Source organism: Polypterus senegalus, chromosome 2 (assembly GCF_016835505.1).
Source record: "Polypterus senegalus isolate Bchr_013 chromosome 2, ASM1683550v1, whole genome shotgun sequence".
Lineage (NCBI taxonomy): Eukaryota > Metazoa > Chordata > Cladistia > Polypteriformes > Polypteridae > Polypterus > Polypterus senegalus.
In genome coordinates this window covers 312,146,542-312,167,133 of record NC_053155.1, presented here as the reverse complement: position 1 = coordinate 312,167,133, position 20,592 = coordinate 312,146,542, and the positions used below count along the sequence as shown (strand labels likewise).

The 20,592-nt window shown below is 44.1% G+C and overlaps 1 protein-coding gene across 1 annotated transcript in view; it reads right to left on the bottom strand.

The window, feature by feature from the left end:
- Positions 1–4,905: 4,905 nt before the first annotated feature.
- irs2b (insulin receptor substrate 2b) overlaps positions 4,906–20,592 on the bottom strand; it is a 55,366-nt gene continuing 39,679 nt past the window's right edge. Inside the window, exon 2 of the mRNA XM_039746467.1 lies at positions 4,906–5,270. Within this exon, the coding sequence (XP_039602401.1) occupies positions 4,906–5,270 (365 nt within the window). The remainder of the gene's footprint in view (positions 5,271–20,592) is intronic.

Below are 20,592 nucleotides of genomic sequence, written 5' to 3'. Positions count from 1 at the left end.
AATCTGACCCGTCGATAAGAGTTGATCTGTCATCTCACTCGAGCTTACACGAGGCTTACAGCACAGAAAGCATTTTGCGCTTTTAGAGTTTTAGAAGGGAAGCGGGGGGTCAGTATAGTCGAACACTTTCCTGATCTCCATCAGTTTCTGAGCTCGGCGAAGCAAGTGCGGCGGCGGGCTGCTGAATTAGGTATGACCTCCAAAGAGAGAGTCCGATTAAAGAATATCATAAGCAAAGTGAAACGTTCACTAGAAGCACAATCATGATGGCAGTTTTAATGCGATTACCCGTTTCTTTGGTTAATGTAGTGTTGTTGACCGCCACCTTATTTTCTTTTAAAATGCCTGTCTATTCCCTGTGCTCTTTCAATATAAACGGCTGCAGAGATCTAGTAAAAAGAACGGCGCTATTTGAGCACTTAGCGCAAAAAAGAATTAACGTGGTTTTCCTTCAAGAGACCCATACTGACGAGGCTAATCAGTCTGACTGGCACAGAGAGTGGCCAGGGCTGGCACATCTTAGTCATGGCTCAAATCTCAGTGCAGGAGTCGCGATCTTATTTTCTAAGAGTTTTGTACCTGACAGTGTTGTTTGTACTGAGTTAATCCAGGGGAGGCTGCTGAAGGTAGAAGCGCAGCTGGGAGAGAAGAAGTGGGTGTTCATTAACGTGTACGCCCCAAATGTAGGGATTGAGAGAACTCACTGCTTCTCAGTTTTAAATGATGTCCTGGGGACATGTGACAATGATGAGCTGGTGTTTGTTGGGGGCGACTTTAACTGCACAGAAAATGCGCAGCTGGACAGGAATGGGCTAGAACCGCACCGGGTCCGTCCAATCACTGAGGTCTGTGGTCACCAATAATAATCTCCTTGATATTTGGAGGGATTTTTATCCGGGGGTCCGGCAGTATACGTGGGTGAAGAGCTCAGCTGGGCTGCTGTCTATGGCTCGACTTGACAGAATTTACATCCAGAAAAATCACAGGAACCTCATAGCTAACTGCTCCATTCTTCCAACTAGTTTATCTGATCACTGTCTTGTTTCCCTTCAAATCTCTTTTCTCTCTGCTCCTTCTGTTAAATCCTACTGGCACTTTAATAATAATCTACTGAAAGACCCCCACTTCATCAACTGTTTCAAATCTTCTGGACACAATGGAGATACAAAAAGAAGACCTTCTCTTCACTGAGGCAATGGTGGGATTGCTCAAAAACTGAGATACGCGTATTGTGCCAACAATACACCGAGCACACCACCAGGGATGTGAATGCGCCATTTCTGAACTGGAGAAGGATATTGAGGAACTTCATTCAGTTTTATGTAATAACTTTGACGGCAGCATTTTTGAGTCCCTCAAAACTAAGAAACAATTATTGATGGACCTTATAGACAAGAGAGTCAACGGCGCACTCGTCCGCTCGAGAATGCAGTCGCTCACCCAGATGGACGCTCCTACGCAATTTTTTAAACTGGAAAAACAATTGGCCAAAGTAAGACCATCAACTGTTTAAAAATGACAAAGGTCAAACCTGCTGGAGCCTGAAGCCCTTCGATCCTGGGCACACCAATTTTACCAGCGACTGTTTTCTGCAGACATTGAAGAGGTACATTTAGAGTCGTCAGTTTTTCTCCAGGACTTACCTCAGGTTCTAGATGGAGAGAAAGACTTCATGGAAACTACGATCTCTCTAGATGAGTTGACCACAGCGTTGAATGGGCTGAACATTGGGAAGTCCCAGGAATTGACGGTTTGCCTGTTGAGTTTTTAAAGCTTTTGGTGTCACCTTGGCTGATCTGGCAGAGGTTTTCTGTGAAAGTCTGCGAGTGGGTGAACTGCCCCTTTCCTGTCGCAGGGCGGTTATCACACTACTCCCAAAGAAAGGAGACCTCACGGAGCTAAAGAACTGGCCCAGTAAGCCTGCTGTGTGCGGATTACAAAATCTTCTCCAAGGCCCTGGCTAACCGGTTAGGAAGAGTCATGGCGAGTATCGTGAACCCCGAGCAGACATACTGTGTCCCCAGCAGGTGTATTCTGGACAACATCTTCCTGGTTCGGGATGTGATTGATGCTGCCAGGCTCTTTGGGTTTGATGCTGGTCTTTTATCACTGGATCAGGAGAAGGCGTTTGACAGGGTGGACCACAATTACCTTTTAGCAGTGCTGAAGGCCTTTGGCTTTGGACCTTCATTCATTAAACACATTGGACTTTTATATCACAACGCTTTTAGTGTCGTGAAACTCAATGGAACACTAACCGCCCCGTTCAAGGTCACCAGAGGGATACGTCAGGGTTGCTCTCTGTCCGGTATGCTCTTCTCGCTCTCCATCGAGCCGCTACTACAACAAATTCGCATCCGCCTTCAAGGTCTGAACATCCCTCAGTGCCCGAATTTACAGCTCAAGGTGGTCGCGTATGCTGATGATTTAACCGTGTTCATCTGTCATCCTGGAGACATCACGGAGCTGAAACATTGCCTGGATGAATTTGAAAAACTGTCATCGGCAAAAATTAACTGGGACAAAAGTACCGCATTTTTAATTGGCAACTGGAGGGATGGAGACCCACCGGGCCTACCTGGTGGCCTTAAGTGGAACAGAAGAGTCTTCAGATACCTGGGGTGTTTTAGGACAAGGAGGAGTAGCTGAAGAAAACTGGGCAGACTGGGCGGAAAAAGTTCAAGCCAGACTGAAGAAATGGAAGTATCTTCAAAAGGAGATCTCCTGTCGAGGCAGGGTCCTCATTATTAATAACTTAATAGCCTCCATGTTCTGGCATAAGTTACAGTGTATAGACCCTCCAATATCGGTCATCAAGAACATCCAGGCAATACTTTTAGATTTCTTTTGGGATGGCCTGCATTGGGTAAAGCGCAGTGTCCTGTATCTGCCTGTAGAAGAGGGCGGTCAGGGACTCATTGACTTGGTGAGCAAGATGGAGGCCTTTAGGTTACAGGCATTACATCGGCTCTTATACGGCCCTGAGCACCTACCATGGAGACAGCTGGCCTTTACCTTATTTCGTGGGGTAAGGAATTTAAATTTTGCTGAACATTATTTTTATTACATTCTGCCAACGTTGTTGGGTCTGACCTGCCGAATTTTATAAATCTGCACTTCAGGTTTGGCACAGAAAGTTCAGGAGGACCAGGCTAAATCTGGAAAGTATTTATTGGTTCTTGGAAGAACCTTTAGTCTGGAATCCTCTTTTAGATTGTCGTTATTATTTTCTGACTCATTCGTATCAATTCTTTTAAACAAAAGAATTTTAAAAATAAGACATTTATTTAATACAAATATGAGGTGCTGGCACACCCCTGCCCACCTAGCGACAGTCCTGGGGATCAGATCAGTACGCTTGGTTGACATTTTTCTTAGTCAAGTACAAACAGCACTGCGGAGGTCAGGAGCGAGTTCACTGTGTGACGAGTACTTCACAGGTGAGGGACACCAGAAGCAGAGATGACATCACCCACCATCATTGTAAGACCACACGTCACTGACCACACTGACAGACCTGGACACCTTCTCAGATTTGGGACTCTGGTCGAGAAAGACTTTGAACTGTTTAACAAAAAAGAACTTTATAAACTGTGTGTCAAAGTGACATTTTATAACCAACTGAAAGGGTTGCCAGATACTTTGTGGAGGAAAGAACTGCAGGTCTCAGAGAACATAACACCTTCATGGAGAGCTTTTATAAACTCCCGTTACAGAAAAGACTTGGGGATCTGCAGTGGAGGATAATGCACTCGGCCTTGGCCACAAACTCATTTCTGAATATAATTAACGCTTCAGAGACTGACCAGTGCCCGTTCTGTGACACAAGGGAGACCATCTTTCATATGTTCATTCACTGTGAACGGCTGAGGCCTTTGTTTATTTTCTTGGATTTAATTCTTAGTGGTTTTGGTTTTGGTCTCTCAAAAATTAACTTTATCTTTGGTATTAACTATAATCAAAAAAATAGGAATAAGTCTGTTCTTGGGAATTTCCTCTTAGGACAGGCCAAGTTGGCAATCCTAAAACAAGGAGGAATAAAGAGAAAACCTCATGGGGACCGACGCTCTGCTGCTGTTCAAAGTTTTAATTAAAAGTCGACTAAAACTTGAATTCATGTACCATAAACTAACAAACAATTTAGAAATGTTCAGCGACATGTGGGGGACACGACAGGTACTGTGTGCTGTGGAGGGGGGCAAACTGGTGATCAACTGGGAAATGAAAAGCATTGGTGGGCTTCAACAATATGCTTTAATTAATGTGCGGAGTAGGAGGAGTGTAAAGGAGGATTAGTGGTGGTCTTTGTATTAAAATGAATTGTTAATTTTTTTTATATTATTTATGTGGAGTAGGAGGAGTGTAAAGGGGGCAGTGGTGGTCTTTGTATCATAATGAACTGTCAATTGTTTTGATTTTCTTATTAATGTGCGGAGTAGGAGGAGTGTAAAGGGGGAGTAGTGGTAGTTGTCTGATATTTACTTTTTGTTTATCTTGAATATTGGGGCTGTTTATCTTATGACTGTGTATATTGTTAATGTTCATAATAAAGGTCATTTTAAAATTAATTATCTATCTATCTATCTATCTATCTATCTATTATATAGTTCCTTTCATATCTATCTATCTATCTATCTATCTATCTATCTATCTATCTATCTATCTATCTATCTATCTATTATATAGTGTCTTTCTTATCTATCTATCTATCTATCTATCTATCTATCTATCTATCTATCTATCTATCTATCTATCTATCTATCTATCTATCTATCTATCTATCTATCTATCTATCTATCTATCTATCTATCTATCTATCTATCTATCTATCTATCTATCTATCTATCTATCTATCTATCTGACCAGGAGAGGTCCTCTGAGATGCACATCCCCAGGAACTTGGTGCTACTCACCCTTTCCACAGCTACACCATCGATGGTCAGTGGGGGGGTGCTGTGAATGACCTTTCCTGAAATCGACCACATTCTCTTTGGTCTTTCCCACGTTCAGGAAGAGATTGTTGTCTTTACACCACTGGACCAGTTGGCTCACCTCGTAGCTGTAGTTGGCTTCGTCATTGTTGGTGATAAGGCTGACCACGGTTGTATCGTCCGCAAACTTGACAACGTGATTGGAACTGTAGATTGGTACACAGTCGTGGGTCAGCAGGGTGAAGAGCAGCAGGCTGAGCACACGCCCTTGTGGGGCCCCTGTGCTCAACGTGATGGTCTTAGAGGTGTTATTGCCGACTCGCACATTTTGTGGCCTTCCTGTAAGAACGTCCAACACCCATTTGCAGAGAGAGGTCTTGAGTCCCAAATGGCTGAGTTTTTGTATTACAGTAGCTGCTGAGGAATGACTGTGTTGAATGCTGAACTAAAATCTAAGAACAACATTCGCACAAAGGAGTTCTTTGGGTGCAGGTGGTTGAGGGCTGGATGGAGAGCAGCAGAAATGGCATCCTCTTTCTCTGTACGTTTAGCATTCGTTTGCTCAGAGGTTGATGCGCTTGCTGTTTCCTGATCAGCTCTTCTTTTCTCCACCCTAGCGGCCCACTTCTTCTCTTCGCTCGTCGGCATCTTTTCGTGTTAAAACTGATTAAATGATCATCAATACAAACCTGACCGAATTGTGGTTCCTTTGAAATGAAACTTGTAGTAGCTCTGTCATATCATCTATGTCCATATTTTCAATCTCTTTTCGCTGTTCTGTTATTTCACCGAGTAATAATTTCCGTTTGTTTGCGCTAATGCGATCTTTACTATCATTTTTTTGAGGCGTATGAATTTTCGTACGTCCTTTATCTCTAACCTGCTCCGCTTGTGTATCACGCCGATGTTTTTGAATTCTTTATGACGTTCTACTTTGTCATCTACTCGTTGTCTTTTATTTGCCTGGTTAAATCTCTTGGCACAAAGTCTCGTCTCGCGGGATGTGAAAGTGTCTCTCTTCAAAAGATTGTCGCAGGAAAAAAAAAGTTTGTCTCCCAAGATTTTTTTATTATAATAGAGAGATATGAGTTTCACTGTTTGGATTGATTTACTGAAATAAATGAACTTTTCAATGATATTCTAATTTATTGAGATGGCAGTGCAGAGTGCCACTCGCTGCACACGGTGGAAGGTTTAGATCTCCATGACCTGCCCGATTAGATTAAGGACCCAAACCCGAACTGGCTGGGGCTTTTGTTGCCGTGGGTTTGTATCAGTGACGGCCATTTCAGTTAACTTTACTGAATCGATAACTTCCAACTCCCCATTAAAGGGAATCGATTCATCGCTCCTATGGGGAGTCCAGTTCCCTCTGATCACATTGCAAGTATCTAACCAAATAATTTGTACACTATTAGATATAATAAATTATATATTGAATCTGCTGATAATTCATATCATCATTACTCCTGGAGGTCCACAGCGGCTACAGATTTTCATTCCAAACCGTTTCGTAATTAGAAGGCTGGCCAAGCAGATAATGAAACTTGGAATTTAATCAAATGGCTTCAAAGTGCTTTCGTTTTCCCAAGACAAATCTTTATCACATTGTAGACCTTTTGATTAATTTCAAATATGTTGTCACGTGTGTGTTGTCGGAGGAGAGCCTTTCCGGGCCCATCGGAGGTCCGTCGTGCTACCCCGGGATGAGAATGTATCCTGTTGCTATCCGTGGCTTCTCCCTTCTTCCACTACAGCTCTCGAGAAGACACCCCATGAGGACAAGTGACTCCGCCCCTTCCTGTTAAGAGTCCTGTAAAGTCTCCGAAAGTGGGCGTCTCCAATTTGTACTGACCTGTCCACAAGATGGCGCTCCAGGCCATTCAAGAAGACCCGCCAAAAGATGTGCCTACCCCAGCTGTTTCGTTTCCTTTTCTTTTTGGACATTCACATCGAGATCGCGCCATCACACACTGCTTTTGTTTGCAATGAGAGGAGGTAAATGGGACGATCCCGCCGGTGTCCCCAACTTTTCATATTTTGGGGTTCTGTTATATCCATCCATCCATTATCCAACCCGCTATATCCTAACTACAGAGTCACCGGGGTCTGCTGGAGCCAATCCCAGCCAACACAGGGTGCAAGGCAGGAAACAAACCCCAGGCAGGGCGTCAGACCACCGCAGTGTTCTGTTATACCCAACTTCAATTACGATATAAATATTTTTAGGATGTCATCATATACTGGGGAAATTCCAAAGGACTGGAAACTGGCAAATTTTATCCTGTTATATAAAATGGGTGACTGGGCAGATCCAAGCGACCGTAGCCCAGTAAGCTTAACATGCATCACAGGAAAATGAATGGAAGGAATTATTAAGGATAAGATTGAGAAGCACATGACAAGAAGAGGAGTTTGACTGTTCCGTCAGCATGGGCTCAAAAGAAGGAGGTTGTGTTTTACCAACATGCTGGAACTCTCTAAAGAAGCAACAAAAGGATACGATCAGAGTGCCCACCTCGGGGTCAGGGGCAACTCCATCTACCACACATTTCCCAGCTCCGTGAACCTGAAGCTCTTCCAACGACCACACACACAATTTAGCAGAGGAAGACTGTCCTCGGTGCTTTGATAAATCAGTAGTAGGTCTTATCCTCATCCCACTTCTGACACCAATATAGCAACTGCACCAAATGGAATTGATTGGCAACTTTGCAGGTTTACAATTTTTTTTTGGCCCACCTGGCTTTGAAACTGCTCAGCAAGGCCATTGTGGGGTCTTCATGGCACACGATACTTTGTCAAATTGAACGGTTTGTCTTTTCCTCATCCCACTTCTGACACCAGCACACCGAATGCCAATATGGATTCTTTGCTATTTCTCTTGCTGTTGCTTCACTCATAGGAGTTGCTTCACATCTTGACATTTTTATAGGCTCCCCTGCAGCTGGCAATGCACTTGCATGATGGAATGCCAGCTCATAGTAGAAGTGGCAGCATTACAGTATTAATTTGATTTAAAAAAATAATAAAAGCACCTTTTTTTTATGCCTGGAAAATGCAGATGTGGCGCCACCCTGGCTTCCAAAGTGGACAAAGAAAGCACCACAAGATTTACCTCTGAGCCCAAATGAGAGCTGTGAGGAGGAACTGGCGGTGTGAACGTGCAGGCAGAGAGTGCAGGAGGCACATTGGAAGGAGACCTGGGAGATCGGGCAGCTTTGGAGGGTATTTAGAGAAGTAGACCACCAGTTTGACTGAGGAATGACCCTTTTGCTTTCCAGCACCAGAATAAAACAAATAATAATAATTTTATTTCAATTATGAAATCGTATGTGAAACTTATTTTAGGGGTAATTTATAAAACAAAACTCATCACTAGTGCCTGACAGAGCGTACTCTGCTACAATTAGGTGTCCACATAGAGTACTAGGGCTCCTTGTTTCTACATCAGAAGTCAGTTCTCATTGGGGCATCAAGGATAAGCAACTCTGTGACTTTACGTAGCGCCTTAGGTGTGAGTGCTCCATAATTCTACATCACAAATGCAGGTACATCAAATAAGTATGTCTGAGACTCGTAGTGGGCCACTGGTACATTTAAAGGACACAACTCTAATTTTATACAGTGTCTTTTATAGTGAACACCATCTGATGGTACTAAGCAGATGCTGTTTGCTTTCTTAGTTCTCTACAGGACATGCCCTTCAGTTAGTCAGGTAGACCCTGCAGATGAGCCTCGCTAGTTATATGCAGTACCTTCACCACCACTAGCATGATTTGCATATCATTTGCATCAAAACATGAAGTGTCCGCCCTCAGAAACGCCCATTGAGTCGTCCATAGGGACAGAGCCTGCCACCTTCTCATTTAATTAAGCGAATGCCACCTAAAGAGCACTTTGTCAGTACAGTATAATTCCTTCTGCGCCCCTCTCATGCAGGTGCCAGCTCCTGAAGTAATTCGTCAGAGTCACGGCCCACTGTAATTTTATATAGTGCCTTTTATAGCGAACGCCATCCGATGGTACTAAGCAGATGCTGTTTGCTTTCGTAGTTCTCTACAGGACATGCTCTTCTCCAGTTAGTCAGGTAGACCCTGCAGATGAGCTTCACTAATTATATACGGTACCTTCACCACCACTAGCATGATTTGCATATCATTTGCATCAAAACATGAAGTGTCCGCCCTCAGAGACGCCCATTGAGTCGTCCATAGGGACAGAGCCTGCCACCTTCTCATTTAATTAAGCGAATGCCACCTACAGAGCACTTTGTCAGTACAGTACAATTCCTTCTGCACCCCTCTAAAGCAGGTGCCAGTTCTTGAAGTAATTCATCAGAGTCACAGCCCACTGTGATTTTATATAGTGCCTTTTATAGTGAACGCCATCTGATGGTACTAAGCAGATGCTGTTTGCTTTCGTAGTTCTCTACAGGACATGCTCTTCTCCAGTTAGTCAGGTAGACCCTGCAGATGAGCTTCACTAATTATATACGGTACCTTCACCACCACTAGCATGATTTGCATATCATTTGCATCAAAACATGAAGTGTCCGCCCTCAGAGACGCCCATTGAGTCGTCCATAGGGACAGAGCCTGCCACCTTCTCATTTAATTAAGCGAATGCCACCTACAGAGCACTTTGTCAGTACAGTACAATTCCTTCTGCACCCCTCTAAAGCAGGTGCCAGTTCTTGAAGTAATTCATCAGAGTCACAGCCCACTGTGATTTTATATAGTGCCTTTTATAGTGAACGCCATCTGATGGTACTAAGCAGATGCTGTTTGCTTTCGTAGTTCTCTACAGGACATGCTCTTCTCCAGTTAGAAAGGTAGACCCTGCAGATGAACCTCACTAATTATATACGGTACCTTCACCACCACTAGCATGATTTGCATATCATTTGCATCAAAACATGAAGTGTCCGCCCTCAGAGACGCCCATTGAGTCATCCATAGGGACAGAGCCTGCCACCTTCTCATTTAATTAAGCGAATGCCACCTACAGAGCACTTTGTCAGTACAGTACAATTCCTTCTGCGCCCCTCTAAAGCAGGTGCCAGTTCTTGAAGTAATTCGTCACAGTCACAGCCCACTGTGATTTTATATAGTGCCTGTCATTGTGAACCCTGTTAGTATGAAATGCCTCTATATTTCTACAATGGAAGGTTAAACTGGCTTGCTTGAGGCCACAAGGGGAGTCAGTGGTGCAGACTAAGGAAGCCTTTTTATGATCTGATATAGCGCCTTTCATTCGGAACACCAGTGTCAAGGGGCCTTACAAGGACTGTGCTGTTATTTTTAAATGTACACAACGTCAGGTCTAAAAGGTTACAGTAATCTATACTAATAAAAGGCAAAGCCCTCACTCACTCACTCACTCACTCATCACTAATTCTCCAACGTCCCATGTAGGTAGAAGGCTGAAATTTGGCAGGCTCATTCCTTACAGCTTACTTACAAAAGTTGGGCAGGTTTCATTTCGAAATTCTACTCGTAATGGTCATAACTGGAACCTATTTTTCTCCATATACTGTAATGAACGTTAGCCTGATGGCTGTGGGGGGCGGAGCTGCGTGTGACATCATCACGCCTCCCACATAATCCCGTGAACTGACTATGACCGCAGTATGTAGAAAAGAAGGAAGAGCCCCCAAAGAGCGCTGAAGAAAAACGCCGAATACTTTATTCACGAGACACAAGTTTAATGAGAAGACACGAGGTATAAACGAGACTTTGAATCACTTTGTAACGGAGTTAAAATTGCTGTAGCGAGAAGCTTTTAAGTGCCGGGTCTTAGCTAACATTAAATAACGCCGTGGACATCGCGAGATCGCACGAGATAGCACAGGCACAGCTCAGAAGCTTTGATACATGTACTCCGAACGGCTCACGTGAACTGACTATGAGCGCAGTACGCAGAGAAAGCAAGACCTCTATAGAGCGCGGAGAGTTTTGCTCACGTGAACATGTCTGCAAAAAGTGTCGTTTCCTGCACTGCAAAAATACTACAAAAGTCGGGCAGCCGGCGCCGCGTGCGTAGCAGTGCCGGCCTTTGAGACGCCGACTGCGCTTCTGCCTTAAGTTAAAGTAAACACTTTTCATTTTTTTCCCCCCTTCCCATGAGCTATAGCCCAGACAACTGTAACACGTATTTTTACACGTATACGATTATGAGGTCGTCAGGTCAGATTACGAAGACACGCACAGGAGTGGAAGACCGACAGTGCCATCCCGGACAGTTAATGGCAGGGCCGTCTCTCCAGTCTACACGAGACCCACCGCGACGCTCATATCGTCAGCTAAGACCTCTCTCTATACTATATTAAAGAAAAAGGCAAGTTTCCTTTCTTTACACCTTTTTTCCTTTAATCCCCAACCAAAGCCTTTCTCTTAACACTGCAGAGGACACAAAAATTATTTTCTTTTAATTGCTGGTAATGCTGGTAAGGCACATTACCAGAGGCAGAAATTTGAACGTTCACATAGAAAATGTAATTTCTATACCACAGCCGTCGTGTAGCTTTCAAAAGGGATCTACTACCGAGAGATGATCCATATACATTTTAGCTGCTGTTAGTTACTTACCTGTTGTGTTACACAGTCTTTAAAATGTAGTTTACCCGCAACCACTCCAGTAGTGCTCAATGTACCTGTACTTCTTAAAACGTTAATGTTTTACTGTTTAATAACTTATAGACTACATTTTATTATTTTTCCCTTGCACTCAGTGGCCAAAGCTATACACACACATATAGACACATACAAACATACACACAAGTATATGTATGTGTATATATATGTATGTATGTGTATGTATATAGATATATATAGATATATATAGATATATATATTAATATATATACACACACACACCTATCTACATTATATATACACACACACACATACATATATAATTTGTGTGTATGTTTGTATGTATGTGTATGTATATATGATGTAGATAGGTGTGTGTGTGTATATATATACAGTATATATATATATATGTATGTATGTATGTATGTGTATATGTATATATATATGTATATACTGTATATATATATATATATATATATATATATATATATATATATATATGTAGACTCAAACCGATTATAACAACAGCAATCCAAGCTGTGAAAAAACAGTAAAAAGGAGACGTGTCAGACGTCGTGGTACATTTTCTGATGCAGCTACCGAAAACAACTTTGTGACGCTGCCGCCAAATACACAAAACAATTACTTTGACAATCATGTTACGTTATTATTAAAATGTTTCCTTTTCTTTTTCTTTACTTCTTTAACACACTACTTCTCCGCTGCGAAGTGCGGGTATTTTGCTAGTTGACTAAATAGAAGCCACACATGGGGTTCAGTGGTAAAGAATGAATATGTGTCCTTGTGACCTATATAGCGCCTTTAACTCCCAACATTAGCTCAGGTGTAGTATCGTTATTTCTATAAAAAGAGTTCAGCCAGGTGAAGTGACTCACTGAGGGTCACAAAGGGAATTGGAGGTGGAGGGTGAATAAATAATCTGGTGGTGTTTTTTTATGGCGCCTTTCATTCTGAACACCTTCTTAAGGTGCTTTACAATCACAATGCTGTTGTTTTCATATTTAGAGGACGTGAGCTTGGGAAGCCAAACTGAGGGTCTGAGGCTCACCCATAAAGTCAGAAGTAAATGACATCAGATATGGCGCCTCTCATTCTGAGCTCCAGTGTGATGGTGTTTTATACGTACACGGCTATCTATGGTGATGTGAGCTCAAAGTGAATTGACTCCCTGATGGCTACCCACTAAGCCAGTGACAGAGACTGGAAAGTGAGCTTCAGACCTGATATAGCGCCTTTCATTCTGAACATCCCTCCATCATCCAACCGCTATATCACGGGAGTCACGGGGGTCTGCTGGAGCCAATCCCAGCCAGCACAGGGTACAAGGCAGAAAACTAACCCCGGGCAGAGTGCCAGCCCACCGCAGGACACACATCACACACCAGGGACAATTTAGAATCGCCAATGCACCTAACCTGCATGTCTTTGGATTGTGGGAGGAAACCCACGCAGACACGGGGAGAACATGCAAACTCCATGCAGGGCGGACCCGGGTAGCGAAACCGGGTCTCCTAACTGCGAGGCAGCAGCGCTACCCACTGCGCCACCGTGCCGCCCTTATTCTGAACACCAGTGTCAATAGCTTACTGGAACAATGCAGTGCTTTTCATATTTAGATAATGCGAGCTCAAAATCAACTGATTCTCTGAAGGACACCCAGAAAGTCCATGGCAAAAGTGAGCTTCAGACCTGATATAGCGCCTTTTATTCTGAACATCCATCCATCATCCAACCCGCTATAACCTAACTACAGGGTCACAGGGGTCTGCTGGAGCCAATCCCAGCCAGCACAGGGCGCAAGGCAGGAAACAAACCCCGGGCAGGGTGCCAGCCCACCGCAGGGCATGCTTCACAAGTACTGTGCTATTAAAAGTAAATTAATTTATTACTTTATGTTTAGACAACGTGAGCTCGGGCAGGTGAATTCACTCTCTGGTGGTCACCCTGAAAGTCAGTAGTGGAGGCTGAAAAAGTGAACTAGAGATCTGATATAGCGCCTTTCATTCTGGACACCAATGTCGGTGTGCTTTACATGTAGAATGCTGTTCTTTTCATGTTTCTGTAAGGTGAGATCTGGCAGCTACACACCAATGGACAAGCTGGAAGTCAGGGGAGGAGATTAAAGGAAAAGGAGGCGTGGCCTGGTATAGCACCTTTCATTCTGAACAGCTCTTCGAGGTGCTCTACACGTACACTATGGTCGTTTTCGTATCTTCACAATGTGAGTTCTGGAAGGTGAACAGACTCCTCTATGGCCACGTCAAATGGTGGGGACTGAATAAGTAAGCTTGTGGTCCAATATAGCGCCTTTCATTCTGAACGCTATTTCTATGCGTTGCTGTTGCTCTCGTGTTTCTGTGAGGGGAGTTCAGGTTACTACTGTAGGATGGGCCGCGGAAGGTTCCTGCCAAATGAACGGGCAACCCCTTCGTTTGACCACTAGAGGGCGTCACTACCGAGACTTGCACGATCCTGACTTACACCTCTTGCTGTGATCGGCAGTTGGTTGCCGTTATTATCATAAAACCTGAAAAGCATCGCTCGAAGTGTAGCCGGGGAAAAATCAATTCACCCGATGGCTTCTTCCGTACCTGACAGTGATCTCCCAGCGAAAACTTCACTGGAACACCAACACCAACAGACAGAACGCCAAAGGGACCGCCGTTCGTGTAGACATTCCGACGAGGCTTCACGATACCCGACACTGACGTCGCTAATCGGCGAGACAGTAGGCGAGAAAAGAAAAACGAGCCTCGTCAGAAGTTCCTAGCCGATAACTTTCTCAGCAAAGGAATATAAAGTACCAAATTGTAAAAAAAAAAAAGAAGGCGGCACAAATGGGGGTTGATTGCGGAGGTACACCCGTGACGTAATTTGGTGTCCCGCCCACTGACGCGCGCCTCTTCGTTACCCTCCCAGAACGCTGTTCTCGATAGTCGGCCTGCTGCTGACTGACAGGTGGTGGTCCTCCGCGAGGTCAAAAAATATCACGGGGCAAGTAAGCGACCAAGGGGGTCGTCTCTTCGTCTGTCGAACTTCTTTATGTTTCGGTACGCCACTAAACCACCTTTTATGCCAGCCAGACTTCGACAGCACGGTGTCAGCCTCACGCCATATCACCAGTAGCTCATTTTTGTATACACTGCTGGAGCCAATCCCAGCCAACACAAGGCGCAAGGCAGGAAACAAACAATAATATCTTCAGTTTATATAGCGTCTTTCACAGATTGCACCTGGCGCATACGGTTGATTTTCAGTATTCTGAGTGCAACCCTCTTAATGGGCGAGCTCGGGATCGCGCGAGGTTTTAACGCTCCTGTGCATTAGTACATACAGTAAATTGAATTTATATTGCGCCTTAATCTACCACTAATACACCATTAATCTATTCCGATTCCAGTAGCCCAAATAGGTGAGTTGAAGTGACGTGAGGTCGACATAATTCCATTTGTTGGATTTATCTAGCGCCTTTAACAAATGGCACCCGGTGTATGCAGATGACTATCGCCTGCCCATTGCTCTGTTATTAAGTCCAGCCCTGTAAATGGGTGACCTCGAGGTGTTGTGATTCCATGTCATAACACATTTATTGAATTATATAGCGCCTTTCACAGATGGCACCTGGCACAACAGATGACTATCACTTGCCCACTTCTCTATTCTATGTCCAGCCCCAAAAATGGGTGAGCGTAAGAAGATGCAAGAGTGATGTGATCCTATGTCTTAATATACATGTTGAACTTATATAGCGCCTTTTACAGATTGTACCTGGCACGGACAGATGACTATTGTTTGCTGATTTCTCTTTTCTGTGTCTACCTTCCCAAATAGGAGAGCCTGAAGTGATGTGAGGTCTTCATGATTCCATATCTTAATACATATGATGAATTATATAGCACCTTTCACAGATGGCATCTGGTGCATGCAGATGACTGTTGCTTGCCCATTTTTCTATTCTGACTCAAGTAACCCAAATAGGTGAGTTGAGGTGATGTAAGGTTGGCATGACTCCATGTCTTAATTCATATGTTGAATTTATATGGCACCTTTCACAGATGGCACCTGGCACATGCAGCTGACTATCGCTTGCCCAATTCGCTACTCTGACTGCATCCTTCCAGCTGAGTGAGCTCGAGGTGGAGCGAGGTCGACGTGATGCCATGTCTTAATATACACAGTATGTTGAATTATATATCGCCTTTCACAGACGGCATTTGGTACATGTAGCAGGCTATCGCTTGCCCACTTCACTACTCTGACTGCAACCTCCCATCAGGGTGTGCTCAAGGTCAGCATGATGTCATGTCTTGAATTATATAGCGCCTTTCACATATGGCACCTGGCACATGCAGCTGACTATCGCTTGCCCAATTCGCTACTCTGATTGCAGCCTTCCAGCTGAGTGAGCTCGAGGTGGAGGGAGGTCTACGTGATGCCATGTCTTAATACATACTGCATGTTGAATTATATAGCGCATTCACAGATGGCACCTGGCACATGCAGCTGACTATCGCTTACCCACTTTGCTACTCTGACCGCAGCCTCCCATCTGGGTGCACTCGAGGTGGCACAAGGTCGACGTGATGCCATGTCTTAATACATACTGCATGTTGAATTATATAGTGTCTTTCACAGATGGCACCTGGCACATGCAGCTGACTATCGCTTACCCACTTTGCTACTCTGACCGCAGCCTCCCATCTGGGTGCACTCGAGGTGGCACAAGGTCGACGTGATGCCATGTCTTTGCGCTTTCTTTCTGCAGAGATGATTCAGTGTTTTCCATCAGCTCTCCTCCTCCTCCTCCTCCTTCTTCGCCTGACTCACAGCTGATCCAGACACGCTGTTCCTCTGAAATTAGGTAACAATAAAAAAAGAATTCCTAACAGAACTATAAAAAAACAACTTCATATTGATTTTTTTTTCAAACACTAAAATTGTTCTTGGAACTCATTCAGAAGAGATGATAAGTTATGAGAAAGGGCAAAGCCTGCTGGAAACACATCCATAATGCCTGCACTAGAGGCTGGGAAGGAGCAGTCGGGAATGTTCCTTCTGTAAACAAACAGGAATAGCATTTGGGAGAGAGGCTGGCAGCACCAGGGGCTCCAATCCCACCGCTGACTCAGTGAGCGAGTCCCTTTACCAGCCTCCCCTTAAATAACAAACACTTGAGTGCGTCGATTGTCTGATGCCATGCCAATGTATAAAATGAAAGATACTATCCTGATTAAAAAATGAAAGGACCGATTTTTAATGAGAGTATAGCATGAAGTCAGTGAAACTTGTGGACTATGGATCTGCTCAGTGAAGTGGCAGAGAGAGGGGCTTCTTCATCAGTTTCAGCTGCTTTGGTGCTCTAGAGGGGCAACAATGAGACGACCCCCAAAACAGGAATGAATGGTTTAACAGGTGGAGGTCACGGACATTTTTCCTTCCTCATCGGTTTTGTCACTCGTTTTTCATTTGGCTATGGTCAGTGTCACTACTGGTAGCATGAGGCCACACCTGGACCCTACAGAGCTGGCACAGGTAGTCCAACTTCTCCAGGGTGGCCATTGCCAGAAGGTCTGCTGTATCTCCCAGCACAGTCTCAAGGGCATGGAGGAGACTCCAGGAGACAGGCAGTGACTCTAGGAGAGCTGGACAGGGCCTCTCGTAGAAGATCCTTAACCCATCAGCAGGACCCAACGGTAACTGCTCCTGTGGGCAAGGAGGAAGAGGATGGGCACTGCCAGAGCCTACAAAATGACCTCCAGCAGGCAGGCAGACCACTGGTGTGAACGTCTCTGATCAAACAATCAGAAACAGACTTCATGAGGGTGGCCTGAGGGCCTGGCATCTTCTAATGGGCACCGTGGAGCTCGATTGGCATTTGCCATAGAATACCAGAATTGGCAGCTCCAGCCACTGGTGCCCTGTGCTCTTCACAGATGAGAGCAGGTTCACCCTGAGCACATGTGACAGAAGTGAAAGGATCTGGAGAAGCCGTGGAGAACATTATGGCGCCTGTGACATCATTCAGCATGACCAGTTTGGTGGTGGGTCAGTGATGGTATATCTGGGGAGGCATATCCATGGAGGGACGCACAGACCTTTTCAGGCTAGACATAGCACCTTGACTGCCATTAGGTATCGGGATGAAATCCTTGGACCCATTGTCACACCCTATGCTGGTGCAGTGGCTCCTGGGTTCTTCCTGGTGCACGACAATTCCCGGCCTCATGTGGCGAGAGGATGAAGGAATTGATACCAGTGACTGCCCACAACCCACGCTCACTCACCTGACCTCAATCCAACAGAACAACTCTGGGTGGGACATTATGTTTGGGTCCATCCGACACCTCAGCCTGTCCAGGAGCTCAGTGATTCCCTGGTCCAGATCTGGGAGGAGATCCCACAGGACACCATCTGTCATCTCATTAGGACGTTGTCAGGCAAGGGGTGATGGCATACAAACTACTGAGTACAATTTGGAGTTGCTGCAATGACATTTCAGCCAAATGGACTCACCTGCCTGCCTGCCATATCATTTTTTGCCTTTGATTTCCGGGGTGTCTTGTAATTCAGCCCTCTCTCTGTCGGTTGATCATTTTCATGCCCATCCTTTCATTCCTAACACATCACCATGTCAGTCCATAGCAGTAGAGATAGCCAGCAGGGTTTGATTTTTTTCCCATTGAGATCTGATGTGTTTTCAAATTGTTCCTCTCATCTTTTCCAGCAGTTTATACACAGTAAAGTAAAGGTGGGCTAATTGAGATGGTCCAGCCAGACCTAAAATGGAATGAAAAGAAGAGACTCCCTAGAAGCCCAACTGGTGGCTTCACATGTCTGGGTCCTTCTTTTGTCTTCCCCAGCTAAGATGGCGGCTCTTCCAGGCTTGGCTTATGTGAGGAGAAGTTTACACCATAAAAAGAGTAACACCGGCTGGCTGACCTGGTCCAGTCCACCATGAAAGTTGCTATAGAAGAGTCAAAACTGGCCACACAAATATAACCCTGTAAATCTTAAAAGGCGCTATATAAATTGATATTGACTAGGGTGTATAAACTCTACCGGTCTGAAAAGACATCTCATAAAACAAAGGTATACTGTGCTGACTGATATAAGCTGGAGTGTCTTCAAAAGTGCTACATAACAGTAAATGAAGTGTTAAAAGGCGCTATATAATGTAAAACACTCTCTAAGATAGCCTGGCTAACTTTAGGCTGAAAGGCGCTATAAAATGTTGTATTGAGAAGATAAAATTACTTACACAGCCTACAGTCTTGACTGGTTCTGTTCAAAAAATACAGAAAGATATATGAAATATAGAATGACGTAATCTTGAGAATATGGAAAGGCGCTACATGAAACAAAGGAAAGTGATATCTAAATGACAAGAGCAACATTGAAAGGTGCTACAAACAATATTATGAAATGCTAGATAAAGGAAACTGGCAGCATGAAGGTGCTCAGTAGAAGGCTGCATATAAAACAGACTTTTGTCGGGCTTGAAAGGCGCTCTATAACACAATATAAAAGGACTACGGCATAAAGAGGAATTTCTACCATTCTGACAATCTGCCTTATAAAACACAGGAAAATATTATAGAAAAGAAGTTGGTACTGTCAGGTTTGAAAGGTGCGATACAAAACAATATACTGGAATATGAAAAGTGCAAAGTGAAACGTAGAGCGTATGAGAACATGAGGGCAACCATTAAGAAGGAGATCAGGGAGGCTAAAAGACAGTTGGAGAGGAATATAGCAGATGAGGTGAAAGACGACCCTAAGAGGTTCTTTCAGTATTTTAGTAGTAAAAGAACAGTTAAGGAGGAGGTCAAGTGCATCAGGAATAGTAAAGGAGAATCAAAAGATACAGACAATGAAATACCAGATGCCCTAAACTTACATTTTTCTGAGGTGTTCACAAGTGAGCAAGTGGATAACCTCAGAGCAGTAACAGGGACTACTAAGGAGGTACTGAGGGATTTGGAAATTGTAGAGGGAGAAGAGCTGCTTAGATTAAATAAAATGAAATCAAACAAATCACCAGGACCGGATAATATTTATCCTCGTGTTCTTAAGGAGGTTAGTGAGTACAGATATAAACCCTTGATGCATATTTGTAGGAAGTCACTGAGCACTGGAGAGATTCTGATGGACTGGAAAATGGCAAATATCATCCCATTATATAAAAAGGGTGACAGGGCAGATCCAAGCAACGATAGGCCAGTAAGATTAACGTGCATCACAGGAAAATTAATGGAAGGAATTATTAAGGATAAGATTGAGCAACACATGGCAAGGACAGGAGTTATTAGGAACAGTCAGCATGAGGTCAGAAGAGGGAGGTCGTGTTTTACTAACAGGCTGGAATTCTAGGAGGAGGCAACAAAAGGATACGATCAGAGTGGAGCAGATGATGTTATTTATCTGGACTTTCAGAAAACATTTGATGAGGTGCCACATGAAAGGGTGGGCATCAAACTAAAAGAAGTGGCAGTTCAGGGTGATGTTTTTGATGGCTGCAGAATTGGCTCAGAGGGTGATGGTGTGAGGAACCTCATCAGAACTGGCCGATGTTAAGAGTGGTGACCAGCAGGGGACAGTGCTGGGGCTGCTGCTATTATACATATAAATGATTTAGATAGGAATATAAAGAACAAGCTGGTTAAGTTTGCAGATGATACCAAGATAGGTGGATTAGCAGGTAATTTGGAATCCGTTATATCATCACAGAAGGACTTGGATAGCAGACAGGCTTGGACAGCAGATTTGTGGCAGATGAAATTTAATGTCAGTAAATGTAAAGAATTACACATAGGAAGTAAAAATATTAGGGTTGAATACACAATGGGCGGTCAGAAAATCGAGAGTCCACCTTATGAGAAGGATTTAGAAGTCATAGTGGACTCCAAGCTATCAATTTCCAAACAGTGTTTAGAAGTCATTAAGAAGGCTAACAGAATGTCAGGTTATATAGCGCCTTGATGTGTGGAGTACAAGTGACAGGAGGTTATGTTCAACCTTTATAATGCACTGGTGAGGCCTCAACT